This window comes from Haliaeetus leucocephalus, unplaced genomic scaffold (genome assembly GCF_000737465.1).
Source record: "Haliaeetus leucocephalus isolate CR32 unplaced genomic scaffold, Haliaeetus_leucocephalus-4.0 Scaffold184, whole genome shotgun sequence".
Classification (NCBI taxonomy): Eukaryota; Metazoa; Chordata; class Aves; order Accipitriformes; family Accipitridae; genus Haliaeetus; species Haliaeetus leucocephalus.
In genome coordinates, this window is record NW_010972620.1 from 4406901 (window position 1) to 4429500 (window position 22600).

The 22600-nt window shown below is 49.4% G+C and overlaps 1 protein-coding gene across 1 annotated transcript in view; it reads left to right on the plus strand.

The window, feature by feature from the left end:
- AFAP1L2 (actin filament associated protein 1-like 2) overlaps positions 1–22600 on the plus strand; it is a 50255-nt gene that overhangs the window by 20022 nt on the left and 7633 nt on the right. The window contains exons 2-9 of the mRNA XM_010564983.1: positions 2606–2734; positions 3262–3339; positions 7925–8016; positions 12434–12524; positions 19091–19296; positions 19880–20059; positions 20645–20734; positions 21536–21620. Coding sequence (XP_010563285.1) covers positions 2606–2734; positions 3262–3339; positions 7925–8016; positions 12434–12524; positions 19091–19296; positions 19880–20059; positions 20645–20734; positions 21536–21620 — 951 coding nt within the window. The remainder of the gene's footprint in view (positions 1–2605; positions 2735–3261; positions 3340–7924; positions 8017–12433; positions 12525–19090; positions 19297–19879; positions 20060–20644; positions 20735–21535; positions 21621–22600) is intronic.

Below are 22600 nucleotides of genomic sequence, written 5' to 3' on the forward strand. Positions count from 1 at the left end.
CAATAAGTATTAGCTTGTTCTCCTTCCGAAATGAGAGAATAAATGGTCACATTCATTTCAATGGCAGTTTATTTTTGCAGGTATCAGGTTTGTATTGGGAATGTCCAGCTGAGATCAAAGAAATGCTTGCATAGAAGCAGATGCTTTATATGCTGCTTCTTGCTGAAGAAGAGCAAAATGAATCCCTCTTGAGTCCCTGAAGTCTGAATCCATTGAAGCCTGACAGACTCTTTCCACTGACCTCTGTGGCCCCAGGATCGTGTCCTAAATGAGTTGCTTTGAGTCACTAGAAGCCTGAATTCAGCTTTGGTGGGCTGGAAAATGTAACCTACTGTATGGGCTGTGCTATTCATAAGCACTCAGCCCTGTGTGTGTGCTAGCTGTGAATGCCTGGGAGAAGAATAAAGTCATTTTTTGCAGTCATGGGGGTGGAGGAGGGAATGGGAATTATAGCCCCTTCCCTGCAAACCCGGTATCGTGACATCCATGTGGGCAGCTGTTGGGAGCTGAGTCGCTTCTGAAGCTTCAAATTAAGGTTAGGTATTTTTTGTTTTGTTTCTTCTGCTATCGTTCCTGACACATAAATGTCCTGTCCGCCAGGCCTGACCAGCAGGAACTGACCTCAATTTAAACTTTCTGAAGTGCGCCACTGAAGCAGATGAGTGAGTATAGCAAGGCTGTGATTTACCCCAGTGGAGTTTCCTTAAAGCAGCAGGTTCCTTGAAGCTTGAGAGATGCCGGTTATGAGTGTGTTTGACACCAAATGCTCACAGGTCATTGTTTAGTGATATCAGTGGCATCTACTATTGTTGTCAACAAATACTACCCGTTTCCTTACAGTTTTTGAAAAAAGCTGTTGTTTCTTGAAATGATTCTTGCTTTCTCTGGGTTGCAGTGGGTTATAGCTGGGCAAAACAGCAGCTAGCAAAATCATTCCAGTTAACACAGCATGATGCAGGCATTTTCCGTTCTCTACTGGTCCCAAATCAGGCGAGAAGAGAATTAATTGGGTGTAGAGGGTATAAAACGAAGTGTGAAGAACTACCAGTTGGTAGGTTCCTCTGGAGCCGTTATTGATTGATCTGGAGTCATTAGACTGTTTTACAGTCAAGCTAGTGGAGATTAATACAGTTTGAGAGCAGTAGCATGTTTTTCAATTAATGGCTAGCAACATAAACCTTTACAGTATAATTTATGGTTTATTTATCGGTCTTCTAACATGTATTCACCCAAGGAAGGGTTGCCTGGTGGCTAAAGATGGGGGAGTAAGGTGATGACTCTCTTCTGCTCTTACACAAATGTTCTTTGACCTTGGAGGTGGTACCACTTAAACTAGATCTGCTTCAGGCGCTTTGCACTATGAAACCAAAATATTAACGCTTTTGTAGTTCATGGGTGTGAACTGTGACTCACAGGGTACCACGGGAACACACGGCATGGAAATGCTGTAAGTGAAGGGAATTGCCCCAGTTAAATTCTCCATGTGTCATGTTCCTTGATGGTGTGCTGAGGAATCACAGCCTGGTTTGCAGCCTGGCAGTGGCAAACCTAAGCTTTGCTGCCCATCTGCCCCGCAGCTCCTTAGCATCGGGGGGCGATGGAGTGGGGTAGCAGGGGAGCCTCCAAAGGGGAGGAACAGCCCTGGCTGAGTTTTCTGTGCTTTTCCCACACACCATCATTCTTGTGCAGCGCTTCCTCTCTCCGCATAATACTCTGTTTTTTCCTCCCTGGAACAGGCTCCTGCCACTGCTGCTAATTAGCCCATGATAAACTTCAGTGTGAACAAAAGCAAGCAATTAAATGCCTGTTGCTTCAGCGTGAGCTCCGTCGGAGAAGTGATTTGTCGGTGGCAGAGCTGAGTAGCACCTCCTCAGGAGGAAAACAAACCTATTAGCCTGGCTCAGCTGCCAGTGCTGGGGAGCGGCGTGTCCGAGTCGCTTGTTGCGGGTATGGGGGGATGTCTTTGGTATGGCAGGTTTTCCTGAGGTTGTCTGAGATGCTGCTCGGTCTTGGGTTTCAGTTCCACGTGGTACGACGATCTCTGTGGTCACTACCCAAGCAAGATGGCTTGAGAAGATACTGAATTATGATTTATGTATGGGGGGGGGTGGGGGTGGTGGGTTTTTTGTCTCTTTTTGGGAGACACACATAAACATTTTCAAATTGTTACAGAGAGAGAAATAAGGAGAGGCTTGGAAAAAGGAAGCAAAAAGCAGCGTCTTTGGTAGATCCCAATCCAAATGAGGTTTGAATGATGTTTGCTGGGACTCAGGATGCAAGTATCAAGAACTTGCTAGTTGCTTTTGTGTAATCTCAGGCCTAATGCTCAAAATCCCTCCAGGCTTTCCCCATTTGAGCAAAAAGAATAGGTATTTACATGGAATTTACTGATGTATGAACAGACTAAGGGAAGCTGGAGGCTTTTTGGTTTTGGGACCCACTTTCTTTTCAAAACTAGAGGGAGGGTTCAAGCTGGAAAATGAAATATTAATTATTCCTGGGCAGAAAAATACGAAGGATCTTGGAAAATACAGCATTAATGTATGTCCTCTTTTGACATGCCACCCAACTGCTTTGCCAACGATTGTCCCTGTTGCTGTTGTAGCTCTCGAGCAGCTGCTCACAGAACTTGAAGATTTTCTGAGGATACTGGACAAGGAGAACTTGAGCAGCACTGCTGTTGTGAAGAAGAGCTTCCTCTCCGACCTTCTGCGGGTCTACACCAAGTCCAGTGGTATGGGCAAGGACAACCAAGAACGGGGTGGTGGGCTCTCGTGGGAATTGCTACGGGGTCTTGAAGCAACATTTTCTTGGAGGCTGGTGGGAAGGGGAGACATGAAAATTAAAAGGAGAAAATGAAATGGAGATTATTTTTGCAGTGACCTCAAATTGTTTATGTAAAATTACTATAGTTATGTGTCCAGCTTTACAAGCAAAGGATTCCCAAGATTCCTGATCCTTTCTGTTTTCCTTATTAAACCTTAAGTTTATTTAATCCACTTTGTAAGATACACAGGATGTACTGTTTGGCGAAGTTAATGTTTAAGTAGAAATTTTAACTTATGGAATTTCCTGACTATAAAGCATTTAATTTTTCTGCTTTTTATTATTGCTTGGGTTTTTTTCTGCACATTGCCTCAACCAACATGTTCTCCCCAAATGTACTGAGCAGAGACACATTTTACATCTGTCTTTGTGGAAAAACTTAGCAACGTGAAAGCAGCGGGTGGTTAAAAAGTTCACTCTTCCCTTTGGTTGCAGGTGGTGATGAGGAATATATTTATATGAACAAAGTGACCATCCATAAACAGCAGGGTGACCAGGAGAAACAAGACAAAGGTAGGGAGCTGAAGATTAATGGTTGCATCATGTCTAGTGGGGTGTTGAAGGCACACGTGGTTAGAGCCTTGCTTTACCGGTGGAGGCTCCTCTGGCAGCTCTGAGGGCTGAGGCAGTTGACGGTGTGGAAGGACTGCCATCTTCATAACGTTCCCTTAGAAATAGTGGTCCTTGCCAACACCGTGGGGTTATTCCTGGAAAAGTAGCACTTTGGAGGGCGTTATTTTGGGATAAAAATGTTGCCTTCTAAGGCTTGAAGCTCCAGTGCCTGAAATATTTAAGGAAGCCCTCATGTTTCCTTTGGCCACAAAACAAGTCACTTCACCTCTTTGAGACCTTGAAAGCATGTCGTCTTTAGCATGTTGTTCTGCACTAGCCCAGAGGGTCCACGTCCTCACAACCTTGTGAGGCGAGTTCATGGGTGCAGCCTGCACCCTCACCGTCTGCGTGGGCAGAGCACCTTCATCTCCTGGGGGATGCGAGAGTTCTGCAGTGTACAAGCCAAGAAATTAAACGTAGATAAAATATTCATTTAGATTTCCCAGCGTTTGAATTTGTAACATGGCAAAGAACATAATTGTCTAAAAATGTTCCTGCTCTTTGAAGTTCATCACAAAAGCTGGTTTTGATAATTGCATAGAGTGAGATTTAGTGACACACATCTCCTTAATGCAGACCTAGTCAGAGGCTGACCCTCCCCCAAAGCTTTCAATCCAAATAGATGAGACAAGAGGATGCATCAGTGCAGCATGCTGTTGACGTGCTGGTCCTGCAGTAGTTATAGCTCCACTTCCAGAGTTGTTTGGTTTGGTTTTATTGTTTTGCGGTGGGGTGTTTTGGGTTTTTTGTACTACCTGCAGCTGAATTTAGGTTAACTTCAAATACCCCTGAAGACAGGATGTCCTCCCAGATTACACATGCAGCCCCAGTGTGATCTCCAGCCAGGGCCTTCTGGGTGATGCTGTAATGCTCTATAACAGGATTGCACAGCCTCCGGCTAGCTCCCAGCAGCTGAGCAGCAACAGAAATATCTCTTTATACAGGTTCTCATTTGTGTGAATAAAACAAGGCTTGCACTGATCCTCCATGCTGAAGCACGGGGGCAAATTTCAGATGATTTATGTCTAGAGTTGGTGCTTTTATTTCAGATTTTTCCCTATCAAGGCCGTGAGCCTACCCACTCAGTTGCTCCCCGTGGGACCTGGCAATTCTCTCTTTCTCCATTTTCAGCAACCTCCCTATTCCAAGTAAAACTTCTGAGTTACTTGGAAATGCTGAAGTCGGTGAGACACATGTATGGGATCTTAGCCATAGCTGCAGCTGGGTGTACAGCCCTGATCCTGCCTCTGCAACTGGATGGGGAGGTCTGTGCCTCTCTGCTCAGTGGTGGGACCTACAGGTTCAGGTTCAGCAGATGGAGGGGGCCCTGGTACCCACTGGTGCTGGGGGGTGTGCTATGGATCTCCCGGTGATTATGCAGCTCCCTTCACCCCTTTATCTGCTGCCGCTCCATGCACTTTGTTTCACTGAAAGCTTTTGATGGGACGTGGTGACCACACTGTGGCTGAGGCCAACAGGACCTCTTGTGCCCTGCAGGGTTTCTTCACCACTGTAGCTGTGCTCAAGTGTGCTCTAGCAGCACAGAGTGAAATGCTTTCCAAAGTGATAATACATCAGCTCCAAAAGTCCCCCCTCCAAACCTTAAAATATGCTATTTCTGCAAAACCCATATTTCACTGCTCACTTGTATCTACTTCAAATTTCATTGGTAAGGATTTAAGCTGAACAGTATGCTGCTTTTGAGGTGCCTTTTTATGGCACAGTAATTGAATTCACTGCAGTGAGTGATGAAGGCACCATCATTTACTTGATCTCATTGTACTTGAGGAACACAGCAAGCCTCCACCCTGAAAGTCCATGGGGCTCTTCAGTTAGCCAAATGCCATCTCAGTTGGCACAGAGGGATTGAGGTGCGGGAGTCTGGGAGGTGGGACTGATGCACAGTGTAGGGCTCCCGGTGGTGCACACTGCGGTCCTTAGCCTAAATACCAGGAGACATTCACTTTTACAAAGAATGCAGAGCACAGATAAGTAACAGTACAGATGCAAGTTTTAGCAGGCTTTTGCCTGTTCTTGCTTCCTTCCCTCTTCTAAATTCTCTCCAAATTCCAGGTTTTAGAGACATCTTTATCAGAAGACACCTACAAAGTGTTAACGCTTGTCTAGTAAGAAGTACTCCTTCCCTCCCACCCCAGTAGGGAAACAGTCTGTGATTTGTGGTGCTGACGTGTGTAGCAGGAGAAGGAAGGGGTACGTACAGCACGTGCTGTGTGGGCTCTCCATACAGAAAGCGTGCATTAGGTGCTTGTCCCCATATGCTGAGCACAGCGATAGCTGCCCTCTGCAACCTCAGAACAGAAAACACCGTAACACCTCCCAGGGGTCTTGTCAGGATGAAGGTTAAAGGGGTGGTTCTTCCTGCACGGAGCCTGAAAATCAAAGCTCCATCACATCCTGCTCTGCTCCTCAGCTGGAGCACATGGGCATGTGTCCACGGAGGTGGGCCGGTTTCCAGCAGGGTGAGGACCGAAGCTGTGGTCTCCATCCTGTGCTCCAAGGTTGGTGGGAGGAGGATGAACTGCTGGTACAGAAATCAAACAGCGTTTTCCTGGCACGGTGAGGTTCGGTGGGATGATTGCTAGGTTTGCTGAAGAGTCGAGAACAGATGGCCACCACTTGTGAAGGGCTTGGCAGTGGGTTTTGCTGCTGCAATGATTTCTCTTCTGTGGAGCCGAGCATGGGAGGTTCTGCGTGATGCAGGAGGATGCAAGTTGGCCTGTCTGTTTCTCCCTGCTAAAGGGGCCCCTAAAAAGTTAACTGTGTGGACAACCATGAGTGAGGACATAATCCCCCCCTGGGGAGTAGCCCACTGGGGATTTGGGAAATCTCAACCTCGTTTCTGGTGTTTCCAAAAGTAGCAACGGCCTCAGCAGCTGCTGTTGATGGAAGCTGTGTGCTCTGCGAGTGCCATCTCCTTGGTCCTTTACAGAAAAGGCCAACCTCTAACAGCAGCCCGTAGATATGACTCTGGCAGTACAATCATGGGGTATTTTGGTAGATGGATCTCCCCACGATCAATCTGTGTCATAGGCTCACCTACTTTACTCTGGTTGAACCTTACAAGACATCCAGCAGTCCTTGCGGGGTGCAGACAGCTGCTGAGAGTTGGTGTCTATTGATCCCGGATCTCCTTGTCCTCCTGACTTACTGAAGTTAGCCAGTGCTGGTGACCAGGAGACCTGCGTTACAGGGAGTGATTTGTCACAAGAGACGTGTTTTGGGCTCTTGCGCCATCAGGCCAGGAGCTGGCTGCAGCATGGCAGGGCAGAGCTGTCATTGTGGCTTCCAAGCCCCAGACGTGAACAAAGCAATGTGGTTTCCAGCTTCTATTTTTAAAGCCCAGAAATATGCAGCAAAGTTCCTGCCCACGTCTTCTCAGCACAGTGCTAACCGCTGCTGGGCACTGCGCGATGCCCTGCCGGTTTCTGTGTGTGCCCGAGGAATGTGGCTGGAGCATCAGCAGGTGACTAAGGGAGCTGGAGCATCAACTTGCTGCAGGTTTTGGACCTAATTCCCTCACTTAATTTTCTGGACTTGCAATATCTGGATACCTTAGCCTCACTTCTCCCAAGGTATTTGGCAAGAGACACTGTAAAAGGGGACTTCCCCTCTGCACAGTATAATGCCTTCAAAGTCCTTCATTTTTCAGCCGTTTGTGCCTTGCTCCCACTTGTTCCTGAGCATTGCTGCATTGCGCTATCTCAGAGGTCGTGGGATTTGGGCATTTGTTTGAGGCCACCCAGGAGTTCTGTGGTGGGGGAAGAGGGACTGAACACAAGTTTTCTGAGCCTTCAACGTACCCTCCAGCTACTGAATCACTCTGCATTCAGCTGCTTGGAAAAATCTGTCTTTCCGGAGGCAGACGCAGATCGCCTGGAGCAGTTCTGCTGCCATATGCCCTTTCACATGTTTGGCCTGAGCTGCTTCAAGAGCAACTCTTCCTTCAATAGCAATTAAATTGCTGTTGTTGTCTGGCTTTGATAAACCATTGTGCAGCCCAGCTAGGCAGCAACCTTTGCAGTTCGGTCTGGGAGCAGGGTGGCATTAGCTCCAGTTTTCTGGAAAGGCAGCAGAGGTGGGGACAGTCACTGAGCTGTCTGCTTGCGGCAGCAGGGATCAGAGCTAGCAAGGACAAAAGTGCTGTGGATTTCCAGATACTGTGTAGTGTCTGCCCATGCTGCTTCTCAGGACCCTTTAAAGTTTCAGCAGTAGGTCTGGGCTTCGCAGTTTTCCATCCAGAAGGATAAACATGCCCTAAAACCAGAGGCCAGCTCTTTTGCTGGGTCTCCTAACGCCACATTCCTGGGCATGGCCTGAAATGACATGGTGGCCCTGCAGCGCTGCCTGTAATTGTCACTCTGCTTCCTACCGAAATAGCACCTCACTGTTCCTGCACAGCCCTGGGTAGCGAGTGCTCTGCTGGGAAATGCCACGTCATTGATATAATTGTGTTTTTGGCTTGCAGCGCTGGATCGGAGAAACTCCCTGACCAATGGAGACTCAGGATTGCATTTATCCCCTCCTCAGAAGAGCCTGCCGGACCTCCCCCCTCCAAAGGTATGTTTTGCAAGTCCTTTGCTTTTCAGTGCTTAGCCCTCAGCCTGGGGATCTGAACCCCTTGAGGCTTCACTGTTATGTGTTGTGCAGCATGACTAAATGGAGAGACCTTTGCTCATGTATGTTAGTGAGGCAAATAGTCCTGGTAAGCTTTATTTAAAAAAAAAAAAAAAAATTAAAAATAAAATACGCAACTAGGGGCTCCCTGGTGTACAGGTTTCCAGCTGTACATTTGGTCTTTATGAACACTGCAGGGCAGTGTGTGGCTGGTGCAGGCGCTGCGGCTGGCTGGTGGCCCAGGCAGGGTGGCCGTGCTCCGGGGTGGCTGGGCATGCAGAAACCCCTGTGGTTCCCAAAGCTCATGCACAGATGGAGCAGGCAGCTGTGGGAGCCTTGGGCTTCCCATGCGTGTGCAGGAGCACTGCGTGAAATGGGCTGTGTTCCCTGCCAGGGAAGCCTGCACCCATCGCATGGCAATCCAGGCTGAAAGAAGAGAATTGAGGTTTTCAAAGAAACAAAGGTGATGATGGCTCTCAACTGTTACTTTGGAAATCTCCCCTGAACTGTAAAGCAGCTGTGCCTGGGCTGCTGACGTGAACTTATAAAAGCCAGAAACCCTTCAGCTGTGGGGTGGTGGGGCTGTCCCTGGGCAGTGCCAGGATCTCGTTTGCTGGCAGAGCCCCACACAGTTTGGTCACTAGCAGAGAAGATCAGATTTGCTTCCAGTTGAAGTGCCTGGTATTGTCTGTGCATTGGGTGACCGTGCTGGGCGTTATGCTGGTTGTACAGCCCACAGGTCTGCGAGGAGGAGTCACTGGCGCTGTAGATTTTTCTGTAGGGCAACTATAAATCTAGCCGAGGTCCAGTTCACCATCAGCTTTCAGTGGGATTTTGTCTCTGTGCCAGCGTGCCAGCAAGCCAGCCCAGCTGTCCTCGAGAGACATGGGTCATCCTTGAGACCCTGGACATTGCTGTTCGGTAGTTGATCCAACGTGGGAATCGCTGTAGCTGGGATTTCGGGATGTGAAAGGAAAGGAGGGCAGGGAGCGTGCACGGGGAGGAGGGGGAGCCGTGGAGGAGGATGGGGTGGTGCATCCCTCAACCATCGAGGAGGATCTGCTCCTTTCCCAGGAAGGAGGACATGGGGTGAGGCCCCAGGGCTTCTGCCCGGGAGGCTGTGTGGCTCAGCTGGAGTTAGCTGGAGGAGCTGGGAAAACGAGGGGGTAGGATGGGATATAGCTGACAAACCCTCGGACGCGGTGCAGTTGCCTGCTGGGAGCTGCTCCAGCCCCGGGGGGGTCTGCCCACGCAGCCAGCCATACGGTGCTGGAGCTGGAGTCGCCTAGGAGCAGCGACCAGAGCAGGAATCACCGTCTGGCTTTGGGTTTCTCAAAGCCGGAGGGGGTGGTGGATGTGGCAGGGAGGTGGGCAGGAGGATGGCAGTGTGGTGGAATGAAGGCACGACTGGGGAAGCGGCAGCTGGGTTTCCCCAAAGCATCTCTACTTGTGCTTGGTGCAGCCCAGCTTTCTTGTAGGGAAATGAGGAAGTTGATTGAGGGAATTAGAAAAAAAACAGCATTGGATTTTAGCAGAGAAGGGTACCTAAGCCACCCGTCTTCTCCCTGGGCTGGGAACTACCTTCTCCCACGTGCGTACCGCTGGAGCTAACCCCTCTTGGATAAAGCAATCAAGCACCTCCTCACTGTGAGCATCTGAGTGTCGGTGAGCTGCGGGCAGCAAAGATGTCTGAGTATACTTCAAGGAGTGGGGCTGGGGAGACCTTTAATGTGGTCCCACATTAAAGGTGTGTGGAAATTGCTGCTGTGGGGAAATGAATCTTCCCTGTCCGTGTTGGCTGTTCCTGGTGTGGGCAGTGGGCGGTGGAGGAGGGAGCACAACTCTTTACACAGAAAGAGGGAGGTTAGGAGAGGACTCAGAGTATATCTGTTTTAGCTCTGTGGAGTTTTCCGTGGTTTGGTGATGTTAAGGCACCCTGTGGTGTTGTTCTACACTTGTCTTTTGAGGCACAGGAGAAATTTGGTGATGAAGCTCTGCACAGGAGATTGTTCCTGGTATTCACTGACACCAGCAGTCAATGGGCAACCCAACAGGGGTGGCCCAGCTGGATCCCACTAATTTCTTTGGATTTGTCCCAAAGCAACCTTCAAACAATGAGTCCTGCAGGCTGTGGCTCAGACATCAGTGACCTTTCCTCTGCGGTAGCCCTGGCAGCTCTGCCGCTTTCTGCAGCCATCCACTGAGAAAGTCACGGGTGTGGATGCAGATGCCCAAGATGGTTTTATTTGCATGCTCTGTTGTGCCGTAATGCAACAGGCAAATGTTCTGCAAGGGCCAGCCTGGGTTAGATAACACAGTGTATACTCTTTCACTTAAGCTAGAGACAAAACAACTCCATGCCTTTTAAGGAAAGAGAAGAGAAAAAAATAGCTTTTGGGGCAGCTGAGGTGCAGTCCCACCTAGTCCCTGTTGGCTTCCATTGTCTGTAGGAAACAAAACAGAGCAGCCCCTTTCCCGCCCCGCTCCTTCCTGGACACTTGTGGGATGGTGTCAAATAAACCCACAGCGTTTCTTTGTGTAGGCAATTTGTTTATGGTCGTAGCACAACGTGAGCTGGCTCCAGGCAGGAGGCCACCACAGATGGCAGTTGCAGACACATTCCCTGGTCAGGGAAGGGATTAAGTAAAGCTTTGGAGTGGCTGGGTTTGTTTTTGTTTCTTTAATTTAACACATTAGGACAAGTTCCTAAACCTTTAAGTGTTTGGAGGCAAGTGTTTTCCAGCAGTGTGTCCTACGTGGCTCTGGAAAGCAAGCTCAGAGTCTGCTCACAGCATCTGGCAGACCCACATAGGAAGGAGTTTTGGTCCAAGACACTTGAGAAGTTTGCGAGCTTGGCAGAGCCACGGGCTGCTCACCCTTGTGGGAGCAGAGATGTGTGACTTTGGCCAGCGCGGTCAGGGTACCTAGCTCCCACAGGCTCAGTGGCATCCCCCTTTGTGGGCAGTTGCTGGCCAGAAAATCTTTTCCTTCAAAGCTTCCGCTTCTGGGCAGCAGTACCTGTTGGTGGAAATATACAGGGCAGGACGGGCAGCTTCGCACCTGCATTGGATGATGCTGGCATGACCTGCAAAGGGACTGATCTTGCCTTAGACTGCTCTGCAATGCTCGTGCCCAGCTGGCCTCTCTTCTTCAGGCCACCAGGAGCAATCATGTGGGCTGGCATGAAGGATCTTGCATGATCTGTGACGTTCAACATTGCTGCCTCTACAGGGAGAGACCTGCTCTTCTGCCTGTCCTCCTGAGAGGAGTGGGGTTTTAGCCCTGCACGCACTGACCATCCTATCTAGGATTTGCACAGGTCTCGGTCAGAAGCCAGTTTTTGAGGTATTGTGAGCCAGAGCATACCGTTGTCAGATGACCAGGAATGGTGTGACCTGGGCGAGGAGAGGGAACATTTCACTGGGGAACAGCGAGATGCTCCTGTCGGGTCCTGATGGGAGGTGGGATGCCACATATTTTGGGAAGAGCGTGAGCTGTGTGCTCATCCTACTGTGATCTCTGGCTCTGCTGTCTCACGTTCAACAGCTATGTGAATTACTTTAAAAGTAAAAAGGTTGTTCCTTAGATCCCCCCCCGCCTTTTTTTTTTTCTCACGTGTTGGTATTTCTAAAGGATCGAGGCGCTGGTTTTCCTGCCAGCCCTTGCTTGTGTTTAGGGAGGGGTTTGGCAGGCACCACAGGGATTTTCCAGCACTTGGACTCTTTTCAAAGACTTATTTTCCATCAGTGTTGTTTATCCATTTACTTCATTTTTTGCTGAGAGCACAATTAAAGATTCCTGATAGAGTTCCTGAAGTGGAGATTTTTAGCTGTTGGTTTGCTATCAGTCAGAGACTTGGAGACACAACCAGCGACCGCTCAGGCTATGCTTGTCAGTGTAAAGCCAGGATTGCACCAAATGTTGGCCCTTCTGGTTCCCTGTTACGATAATCAATAGCACAGCAGATCATCTCCAGTTACAACGAGCAGCTTGTGGGGGTTGGTGCAGCGGGCAGAAGTCCCAGTTCATGGTAAGGCCAATGGGTTGCAATTGCTGCTTTTGAGGAAACCTGTGAGTTGATCTTCCCAGGGCTTTCAGCAATATTAAAGAAAATAACATTTATGACACAATTATACAGTAATTTTGAATAACTCCTTTATATTTGAGCTGACTGTACACTGGAAACCCTCAGCAGTCTCTCTCTTCCCCGTCATCTCAACCAGTTTATGTGAAAATCCTGGTGTACACATCTAAAAGATATCCACTAGGATAGACTTTAGTGCTAAAAAAACCCCGATGCTCCATTGTTTTCAAGGATCTGTTTTTACCTTAAATCATCCTTATTTTATTTATTCTGCAGATTCCTGAAACAAAACAACCTCCGGTCCCCAAGATCGAATCCCCAGAGGGATATTATGAAGAGGCTGAGCCATATGATGTCTCTGTAAATGGTATATCACCGCTAACTCTCCGGGGGGGGAGGTTCATGTGGGAGATGAAGGACTTGAGGTTTATGAGAACAAGTAAACAAAAGCGTGGACACTTCTTACAGCTTGTGTGACAAATTTGTTTTCTGATGCTGGTCACACTGATATTTCAGATCTGATGCTATTGGAAAGAAAAGGCTACTGAATTACTCAAATTGTTAACTTTCCTATAGAAATAAGTAGTATAGAAATAAGAAATCACTGTAAAATGTTATAAACCATTGGGGGTCCTCTTTGTCTTGATGGTTTTCTGGCAGATAGGCAGTAGTCAAACGCGGGTTTCTATTCAGGAGTGAGTGGTGGAGCTGTGGTGGCTTGCATTCATGTCCTAGTGCTCTAATCATCCCTTTGGGGCTCAAAATCCATGACTCTGTTGGTCTGTTAGACGTGATAACCGTTTTTATAATTGGCTATTTATTCAGCTCTGTTTCTTGTGGCAGTTTAACCATCTGTAAACTTGATTAAAAAGCCACACTTAATGTGAGGGGATGGTGTGTGGGTTCCCTCGGCACACACTCGCTTGCTGCCTGGGTCGGCACCTCCCGGCAATGTCCCCAGCAGTGCCACCCATACCTGTCACCAGTGGGCTCCCCACACCTTTGGGACGAGACTGCTGCACGCAGGCTGAGCTCCCACATTCTCGCTTTTTAAGATGTATTCCTGCATCCTTCTTTTGGTGAACACCCTTTGTGAGAGATTACCTTCCTCTGATCTGATAGCAGAGCCGATCTTGTCATCGCTTTATAATCCATTTAAGCCCGAATGAGACGGATTATATAGCTCTGCTGCAGAAGCAGATCTCTGCTCATCAGCCTTGACTGCAGCAGAGGTGGGTACAATAATGTACGTGGCGTGGGGCAGAGCTGAGAGGGGAGAATTGAGGCAAGCAAAGAAGTGAGAGTTAAGGGTAAAAGATTTTGATCTCAACCCTTGGTCGTTGAATCTGAGCTGCTTATGAGGGAAGCTGAGTCCTCTCCAGCACCATGGGGCTTTGAAGCTCCCTGGCAGGGAAGCACCAGCGGTGCCACCGCTTGAAGCGGCCGGGGCTTGGTGTATCCGAACAGCCCTCGCTGCACGCGTGTACCTCGCGCTCCTGGACAGCTCGTATCTCCGTGTGGGATGCTGTTCTCATGAAGGCTTAGGATTTACAGCGCTAAACAAAAAAGGGAGATGTAGAAAGACCTTCGTTTCCCTGAGCCATCCCATTTTGGCTGCAACCGCATTACAGTGTTGAACAGGAAGATGGTGCCCAGCTCAGGTGGGAAAAGGTGCAGGCTCATCGCGGCTGGGGCGAAACATGTGGAGGAGAGGTCTCCCTAGCTCTGCCACGTGTAGTTAGGTGCCAGCTTGGTTTTGCCAAAACGCTCTGGGCTGTTTGGCTGAGGTCAGGGCTGCGATGTGCGAGGTGCAGGGGGGTGAAGCCCTCCTGCAGCTGGGGCAGCACAGGTCCCTGCAGCCTCCTCCCCACAGAGGATTTCCAGTTGCCTGCACTGCAAGATAATAAATGAACTTTTTTTTCCCCTGCTGCACACTGGGAAAGTGGATAACATGCTAAGAGCCATGGCACGTAAAGGCATACACCGGATTAGCTGGAGTAAGGCCACGGATCCGTGTGCTGGGAAACCCAGGTTATGTTATCCAGGCAGCTCCATAAACTCACGTTGTATTCGGAGCCTTGGCTGGCAGGAGCGATAAGCACACACCCTGCTTAAACCTCTTCTTTTCCTTGGTAACCTGCTGCTCAAAGATGCAGATACACCCACCATCCACTGAAATCCAGGCCAGTCAGATGCCTAAGGAAACGAGACATCAGAGCCTTGCAAAAAAGCGAGAAAAAACCCTGGTATGATTGGAGCACTGTCAAAACGAGGTAGTTCTGGGTGCCGGTGGGGCAGTCTGTGGCTGCTAGGAATAGCTGTTTGACTAGCAGGCTCGGTGTTTTACTGAGCAGTATCGCAGCTGTAAGTGGAGATAGGAGGCTGTGAAGCGAGCAGAGATGGGACGTGCAAGTCCAGGCAGTCCCTCGCCGCCGAGCTGTGCGGTGCCGTTGCCTCCTGTGACTGCTCAACCAGGGGTCCCCTCTGCAGGCCCCAGCAGGTCCCTTCTTCTACACAAACCACCTGGCGTGCTATAACGCCGATGGCTTTTACGGTGGTTTGCGTGAGAAGGAAGGCAGCACCGTGTCACCGGGAATGTCTGTGCTTTTTGGCAACCTCGTGTTGGAGGTGGTGCCTTGGGGTGAGCGAGGAGGAGGGAGAGATGTGGAGCAGCAGGTATGTGGCAGGAGGCGGCTGCAGGGGCTCAGGAGAGGGTGAAGCGAGGTGTGCTGTGCAGAGGGGACGTCTGGCAGTGATGCTGGGAAGATGCTGGGAAGCTGCTGGTGCCCCAGTTTGCCTTGAGATCAGGCTTCAAATCCCACGGCACGTGGACAAACCTGCAGGTCTCAGTCCTGCCTGTTGGTTCAACAAGTACAAAACTGGGGGTCCCTATCCCTTTTTTCCCCTCCCTCGCCTGATCAGATGGCAATAGTACCCTGTACCTGTCCTACGTGGAGTGATGCTCATTGCTAGTAACTGTCTCGAGACCTTGGTGTGACTGCTGTTGCTAAAGGGCAGTCTGGACGTGCATAGGTTTGCCCTGGCTAAAGATGCTAAAGCCTGACCCCAGGAACCCCCCAAACTCTCTGTGCTCACCCCCCTCTCCCCACAAGCTGGGTAGGGAAGGGGCCGGCGTTCCAGGGAGCTGCTGATGGTGTTTATGGCAGAATTGCAGCACGAGCCTTGGAAGACACCCATGTGTCTCCAAACAAATGGGTGTAGTGAAATCAAACAAAAATAGGAACACCACTAAAATTAGTGGGTGTACTGCCAAGAAAGGACATCAAAGCAAGCCTCCAGATGGGCTGAGGAGATAGAGGATTTGTGCAGCGTCAGAGGTGGGACTGCGAGGCACTGTAACAAACCATGGGTGAATTAATTAAAATGAAGCAGGCGGGCGAGACCATGGGGTCTCTGGGGTCCCTCTTTCATCAGCAGGATTCCCGTCCCTCTGGTGGGGATGCCTCTGCCTTTCATTTTACAGCTCTAGCAAATGCTGCTGCTTCCCTTTCCTCCTGGGCTGAAATGTGTTAAACCGTTATCATCCTCATCCTCATCTGCATTTGCATAATTGAAGGGTGCGATAAGAAAGAGTGAAAACACAAGGGGCAACATGACTGCCAACTGAGCAATAATTATTCTGGCTGAAACAGCTCATCTGCCCTGGCTGATTTTAATTATGATGACGATGATTCTGTTTTAAAGGGAATTGCCTTGTTTGAGGGGATGGGTTGAAAACGTTGCCCCTGTTTGAAGTCTCACTGTATGGCATGCTCCTCCTTTGGCAGCAGGGACGGGGCAGCCTTGCCAGCCGAGGGGGGAGCGCGGGGCTGAGCTGGACTGACGCCCTTGTTCTCCACATTTGCTTATCTGTGGCTTTCTCTCTTTGTCTCCCTTTCTCTTTCCTTTTGACTGTGCAGGTCTTTTTGGTAGGCTTGCTGCGGCTGGACCCAGGCCAGGGTTGCAGGTTACTGAGGGCGTTATTTATGCCACAATAACGATGGGTATGGCATGCTTTCCAAACCTGAAGTGCCTTTTTTTAAAAACAAAACAACAACTCGGTTTTAGCAAAGATGATCAGGTGCCTCCCCCTGGCATTGCCCATTACGTACCTCTCCCCTCTCTCTGCCTGTGCTGGATGTATGCAAGGCGGCATTTTTTTTGTGCTTTTCCCCGCGCTCAAGATGACAATGAAGAGAACTTCCCTAGCCTTTATTCCCCTGGTTCTGGTCACTGATGTGGAGCTGATATGTGGTAACGCTGGCTGTATTGACAAGTAGCCGTTCAGTGAATGTTGAAGCTGCTCCGCTCAGGCAGAGGCAGCTCTGTCGTACAAGGCGGTTGGGGCTTCCCGCATCATGGTATGGATTTAGCTCCCTGGGAGGTTGTGGGAAGACAAACAGGGAAGCAGAGGTGGATTAAAGACATCCAAGAACGTGGCTGCCACTGATGTCACGGCAATGAGAGGATAAAACTGTGGTCTTGGTTGAAACTGCCAGTAGGTGGAAATGGAGACCTTGTACTGGAGTACCTGAGCTGTATGACTTGGGATTGAGTGTTGTCACGAGCCACCCAAGCAAGGTTTGTCCCAGTTTGCCAACTGCACAGCCTGGGAAATGCCCTTCCATCATGAGGCCGTAGCAGTGTCACTGGACCAGCAATGGCTGCAGCTCGTCAGGTGGAGAAGAGCTCATCTCATGAGGCACTTGTTGTGTCTGATGCACAAAAGAGCAGCTAGGGCTCCCACTGAGAGCATGGAAGAAAAGTGTTACTCCCCCAGGAGAAAGGTGGCATCCTGAGACCTAATGCCTAGGTGAGGGACACCCAAAGGGGGCCAGAGGGGCAGTTAGCAGTAGCCCTGTGTTGGTAAGGAGGGGGATTTAAAAGATGAGGTTCACTTAGGCATCCTTGCTGCTGCATAAGGAAGGGTACCTAGCTTCTTGGTATTTCTAGGGATGAGAAACCTCAACATTTTTATTCCATCTGAATATCTGCTCAGGGTGCCTGTGGAAAAGGTCTGTGTAATGATAATGCATAGGGGTGTAACGTTTTCCCATAAAAGATGGACAGCCCAATACGTTGGGGGTATGGAGATGGTGAGCCAGTAGTGTGCTGTCAGCACTGTTCAGAGACTTCGAAAGGGAGTATTTGCTTTTTAATGAGTTTGTTTAATTGGCACAGCTTTGATCACTTGAGGGATGTTAGAGTGAGATTTCACTGGGAGTGAGGCTGTAGCTTGTTACTGCATCTCAGTTCCTTTATTTTAAATACAAATAAACCCAACTTAAGAAATGCTCTTCAGTGAAGCTCCTAATGCTTTTTTTTCCTCTTTTCTGGCTGCTTTTCCTCTTTTTATTTTGCACCAATCTGATAATGTTACTTTTATGTGGATATCAAGATTTGATGATGTGGTTTAACCCGGCAGGCAGCTAAACACCACAGAGCAGTTTGCTTCCCCCTGCTCCTCCCCGCCTGCTGTGGGATGGGGGAGAGAATCAGGGGGAAAAAAAGTAAAATTTGTGGATTGAGATAAAGACAGTTTAATAGGACAGAAGAGGAAGGGAAAAAAGAATAACAATAAAAGAATTGGAATATACAAAACAAGTGATGCACAATGTGATTGCTCACCGCTGGCCGACCGATGCGCAGCCGGTTCCCAAGCAGCGGGCCCTGGCCAGCTTTTGCCTTAGTTTATATACTGAGCATGACATCACATGGTATAGAATACCCCTTTGGCCAGTTTGGGTCAGCTGCCCTGGCTGTGTCCCCTCCCAGCTTCTTGTGCCCCTCCAGCCTTCTTGCTGGCAGGGCAGTATGAGAAGCTGAAGAGTCCTTGACCACTGCTTAGCAACAACTAAAACATCAGTGTGTTATCAACATTATTCTCATCCTAAATCCAAACCACAGCACTATACCAGCTACTGGGAAGAAAATTAACTCTATCCTAGCTGAAACCAGGACAGATGAGAATCAAAATTAGATTAAATTCTGGTGAGAGAAACGTAACGATATTTCTCTGTGCTGTTTAGTAGGACAAGAATGCAAAACCCTACACAGATACTGCCCAAATCTTACCGTCTTGCTCTGTGAGCTTACCTTGTGAAGAAGAGCTGTCCTGTAAGCACCAGCAGAGCATTGCAAATTCCCCTGCAGCCAGTGGGAACATTTTCATTGTTTCTGACAAGTCTGGTACCAATGACCAGCTGCTCCTGTCAGCTGAAAACTCCAACAACCTACAATACGTTAGAGTGGGGTGTTGAAAATCCCAACTCATCCTAATAACACAGCAATCCATTTAAGAATGAACATGAAAAATGTGATTACTGTGATTTACAGTTAAGCTTCCAGTTATGACTAATTTTTGCTGCTGCAACAGTGTATTGCTTCAAAGCCCCTTGCTGTCCCTTAGATGCCGAGTAGAGAGAGAGACCTGTTAGCCCAGGGAGGGGAAGTGGAATGCTATCATCAATATAGTAGATCATTGCTTGCTGCATGGCCTTGCAAATGCCGTTTTTATTTCTGACATTCAGAGGGCAAGGGTTGATTGTAGCTTGCTGTTGCCTTAAAAATTGTGAGTGTTTGGTTTGAAGTGGAAAGTAGAAAAAGCATCTTTTTTGGGGGAAAAAAAGCAGCATACATCAGAAAATGCCTAATGGAATGTTTTCAAATTTGTGGTCAACTGAGAAGTGTCTTTTGAGTGTTTGCTAACTGAGACTATTAGGCACAAAACATTGCAATGAGATTAATATTGGGCTAGGAAGAAAAAAGGATCTATGAGGGTTATTTTCCTATTGATTATCCTCCTTGTAGCAGAGCCTCAAAAGACACATCCCTCACAGAAGCTTTTGCATGCGTGAGCATGGCTAAGGCAAGCAATAGGCTCAGAGTTGTCCTAGAAATTTATTTAATGATAGAGCTTTGCTTTTGTTATAGAAGATGGTGAAGCCGTTAGTAGCTCCTATGAATCTTACGATGAAGAAGAGAGCAGCAAAGGCAAGTCAGCAACCCATCAGTGGCCATCCACAGAGGCCACCATTGAGCTGATGAAGGATGCCCGCATCTGTGCGTTCCTGTGGAGAAAGAAGTGGCTGGGACAGTGGGCAAAACAGCTGTGTGTTATCAAGGACACCAGGTTGCTGGTGGGTAGATCATCCACTCTCTGCCTAAAACGACCTATTTTCATGAGCTGGGGAGGGAAGTGGCACCTCAGGCCATGTGACTAGCTGGCAAAACCAAAGTACCTCTAGAAGCAATGCTTCAAAAACCATGTCCCAGAGATTTGGGAATTTCATTCCATTTTCAGAAGGCATGTGGGCATGGGGCTGCTGAGGGGGGCACAAGGGCACATTTGTGGCCAAAATCCCAAACTCCCAAAATGCCTAGACATGCTTTTTGGGGAAACTTTTTGAGGTGGTTAAGCAGAAGGGATGCTTATCCCACCGGCTAACCACATACTTGACCCTCTAGCACTACCCGTGAGAGGTATTTCAGACTATATACGCATGTATGTAGACGTGCATGTATCTCTAGACATATAGAGATGTCCTGTGCGTAGTCTGTGTAGACATTGCAGCCTTGTAGTACCTATAGCACCTTCTTGTGTTCAGCCCGCTTAATGCATGTGGTTGCACTGAGCCACTTCTAGGGATGAGTTCGCACCAGCAAGCGAGAGGGAAGGCTGCTCCTCAGCCTCTTACCTGCCCTCCCATCTTCCTTCCCCAGTGCTACAAGAGCTCCAAAGACCACAGCCCTCAGCTCGACGTGAATTTGCTGGGCTGCACGGTCATTCACAAGGAGAAGCAAGTGAGGAAGAAAGAGCACAAGCTGAAGATCATCCCCACGAACGCCGATGTCATCGTGCTGGGGCTGCAGAGTAAAGACCAGGCGGAGCAGTGGCTCAGGGTCAGTGGCGCCTTCGGGGCTTGCCCTGCTGGTGCTCCCGTGCTTCTACCCTGCCTCTGCTGGGAGACCGTATCTTATCTCAGTCCTGTCCTTGTGTGCTCTGGCTCCCTTCCTCACTGCAAGCCAGTATACAAATACGCCGCTTTATTTTCGTGTCCCAGGATAGCTCCTTCCCGCAGCTCCCCGACGCCTTCTGCACGCGGGAGGCCGTGGAGGGACCTCCCAGCCCCGCTGCTGCGGCAGGAGGGACGTCTGGGGTGGGTGCCCAACATGAATTGGCTGAGGACAGGGAGATACGGCCCTTTCCCTGAGACGGCAGCAGAAGAAGGGAGCCTTCGCGGAGCCCGGCAGCGGGGCTGCAAGGCGCCGGGGCTGCCTTTGCTGGCAGCCTCTCCCCGGCTGACTCGGATCCGGCAGTTTCTGCTGGCTGCCTGCTGCAACACCAGGAAAGTCCCCGGGGTCGCGGGGAGCCTAAACCGCGGCTCTCCCAGGCTGCTGCGGTTTTTTGCCTGTCCTGGGTGGGGAAGAAGTACTGATGCCATTACTACAGCTGTCTCACAGACTGCGGCTTCCCCTTCTGCACAGGTAATCCAGGAGACCAGCGGCGTGCTGTGCGAAGGAGGCAGTGAAGGCAACCAGTACATCCCAGATTCGCAGCGTCTCAGTTACCCAAAGGTACATTTTGTCTCTACAGAGAGAACTAGCACTTAGGCTTTTCCACCCTGTTTCTTTAATAAATGATAGTTGTAGATGCAGTAATTTTATCTGAGCAAAGACTGGTAGGAGTGTAACCAGACCCCGTTCTGCTGAAAAAGGAGCATTATTGGAAAAATCCTAATTTTCCTTTGCAATCTTAATTTTGTTGCCCCATCTTCCCCCCAAAGCTGACTCAGCGTTGGGCTCCCCTCCATAGAGGGCAGCAGCCACTATCTCATCCCATGGGACAGTTGTGCTCACCAAGAGCTTTGAAAGGGACATAGACCCTTGGATGCCAGGGCTTGGGCCAGCCTCTAGTCCAGGCTTAGGTGGCACTCCCCTGGGCGCAGCTTGTTCCAAAACCGTGGGAGAAGAAAGAAACCTTCCCAAGTCTCCGGTGGATACCAAAAATGGACCTTTTTGGGCACCTGGCCAGTTCCTGTGCCCATGCCCTCCTCTGGGGACTGGCAAATGACCCCACCAGCCAGGCTGCAGGGCAGGAGGCCGTAGGGTGGCACCAGTGGTGCCACCGTGTCACCTCGGAGGTGAGCCCAGCCGGGGCGGTTCATGTGCTGGATCTGCCCACGCCAGGCTCAGAGACGATGGGGAAGGCACAGCGTGAGCAGGCAGCGGGGGGGATGTCTGCATGAAAGCATCTGCTGCGGAGTGGGTGGAACCTCGTCATTTAGGAAGGGGGGAAAAAAAGCACTTGTGGCGGGTGCTGGCTGGAGGAACGGGTCACGTGCATCTGCAGAGCTTGTGTCTGGTGCCTGTTTGCAGGTGGAGGTATCTGAGAGGTACTCTGCAGCCTCCGAGAGCGGGAGCAGCACAGACGGCCACCCAGAGACAGCCGAGACGAAAGATGGTAAAACCTCGCCCTGGGAACAACAGGGAAACTGGGCCGTTGACGCTGCTCGTGGCGAGGGTTTCTGTAGCTTCTCCTGCCACCTCAAACTGGCCTGATGCAGGGTGAAAGCTGTGTGTGAATTCACTGCCTGTGAATTTGATTTCGGTGCTTTTTCCTATAATGAAGTGACAGGTGGACGTTGGGATTTCTCAGCAGTTACAGAGTTAGGATAGGGCTTGAGAAACCTGGGTGTGATACCTGCCCTACCACAGAGATCCTGCGTGACTCTGGGCAAGTCACTTTGGGACAGTTTGAGATGGCATAAATGCAGCCTAAGTGACTTTTCTCAGAGATGTCTGCAGAGAAACTTGGAGTGCTTGTGTGAAATGCTGAGCTGTCTCCAATGGCAGAGTTACACCTTCACACTAGGGCATCTGACTCTGGGCTTTAAGCTGCATTCCCCACCTATAAGATGGGGCAGGTAAGTACATTAGAAGAGGAGATCTTCTTTAGAAGGGTGGTTGGACCCATCTATGTAACGGAGACAGAGAAAGAGAAATCCATGCTGAGGACCCACTGGTGTCACCCAACAGATGGAGCTCAGCTGCTGAGTCCCTCTACACTAGGACTTCATCATTTTGTTATGATAGCAGGAAGGAAAATCTGGACTAGAAAAATCCAACTTGATTTCTTACCAGGATTATCTGATGATTACACAGCCATATTCACACACTGACTGATATACTCAGTAGCAAAGAGGCTCTTTGGGCATAAGCTTTCCCCCTCCCCACCTTGAGTCCCTCTTTTAGAAAGGAAAAGACTTGAATGCAGTAAATATTTATAGGTAAGGGTTTTTAATTCAATTCTTTGTAGTGTAAGAAAGTGAAGGGACGTTGGCACCTGCAAGACCTGTGCAAACAGTCTTCCCACAGCTCCTGCTGAGGCTGGTGTTTGGTCAGAACTAACCCAAGTTTAAAGCAATATAGATTAAGTATCTT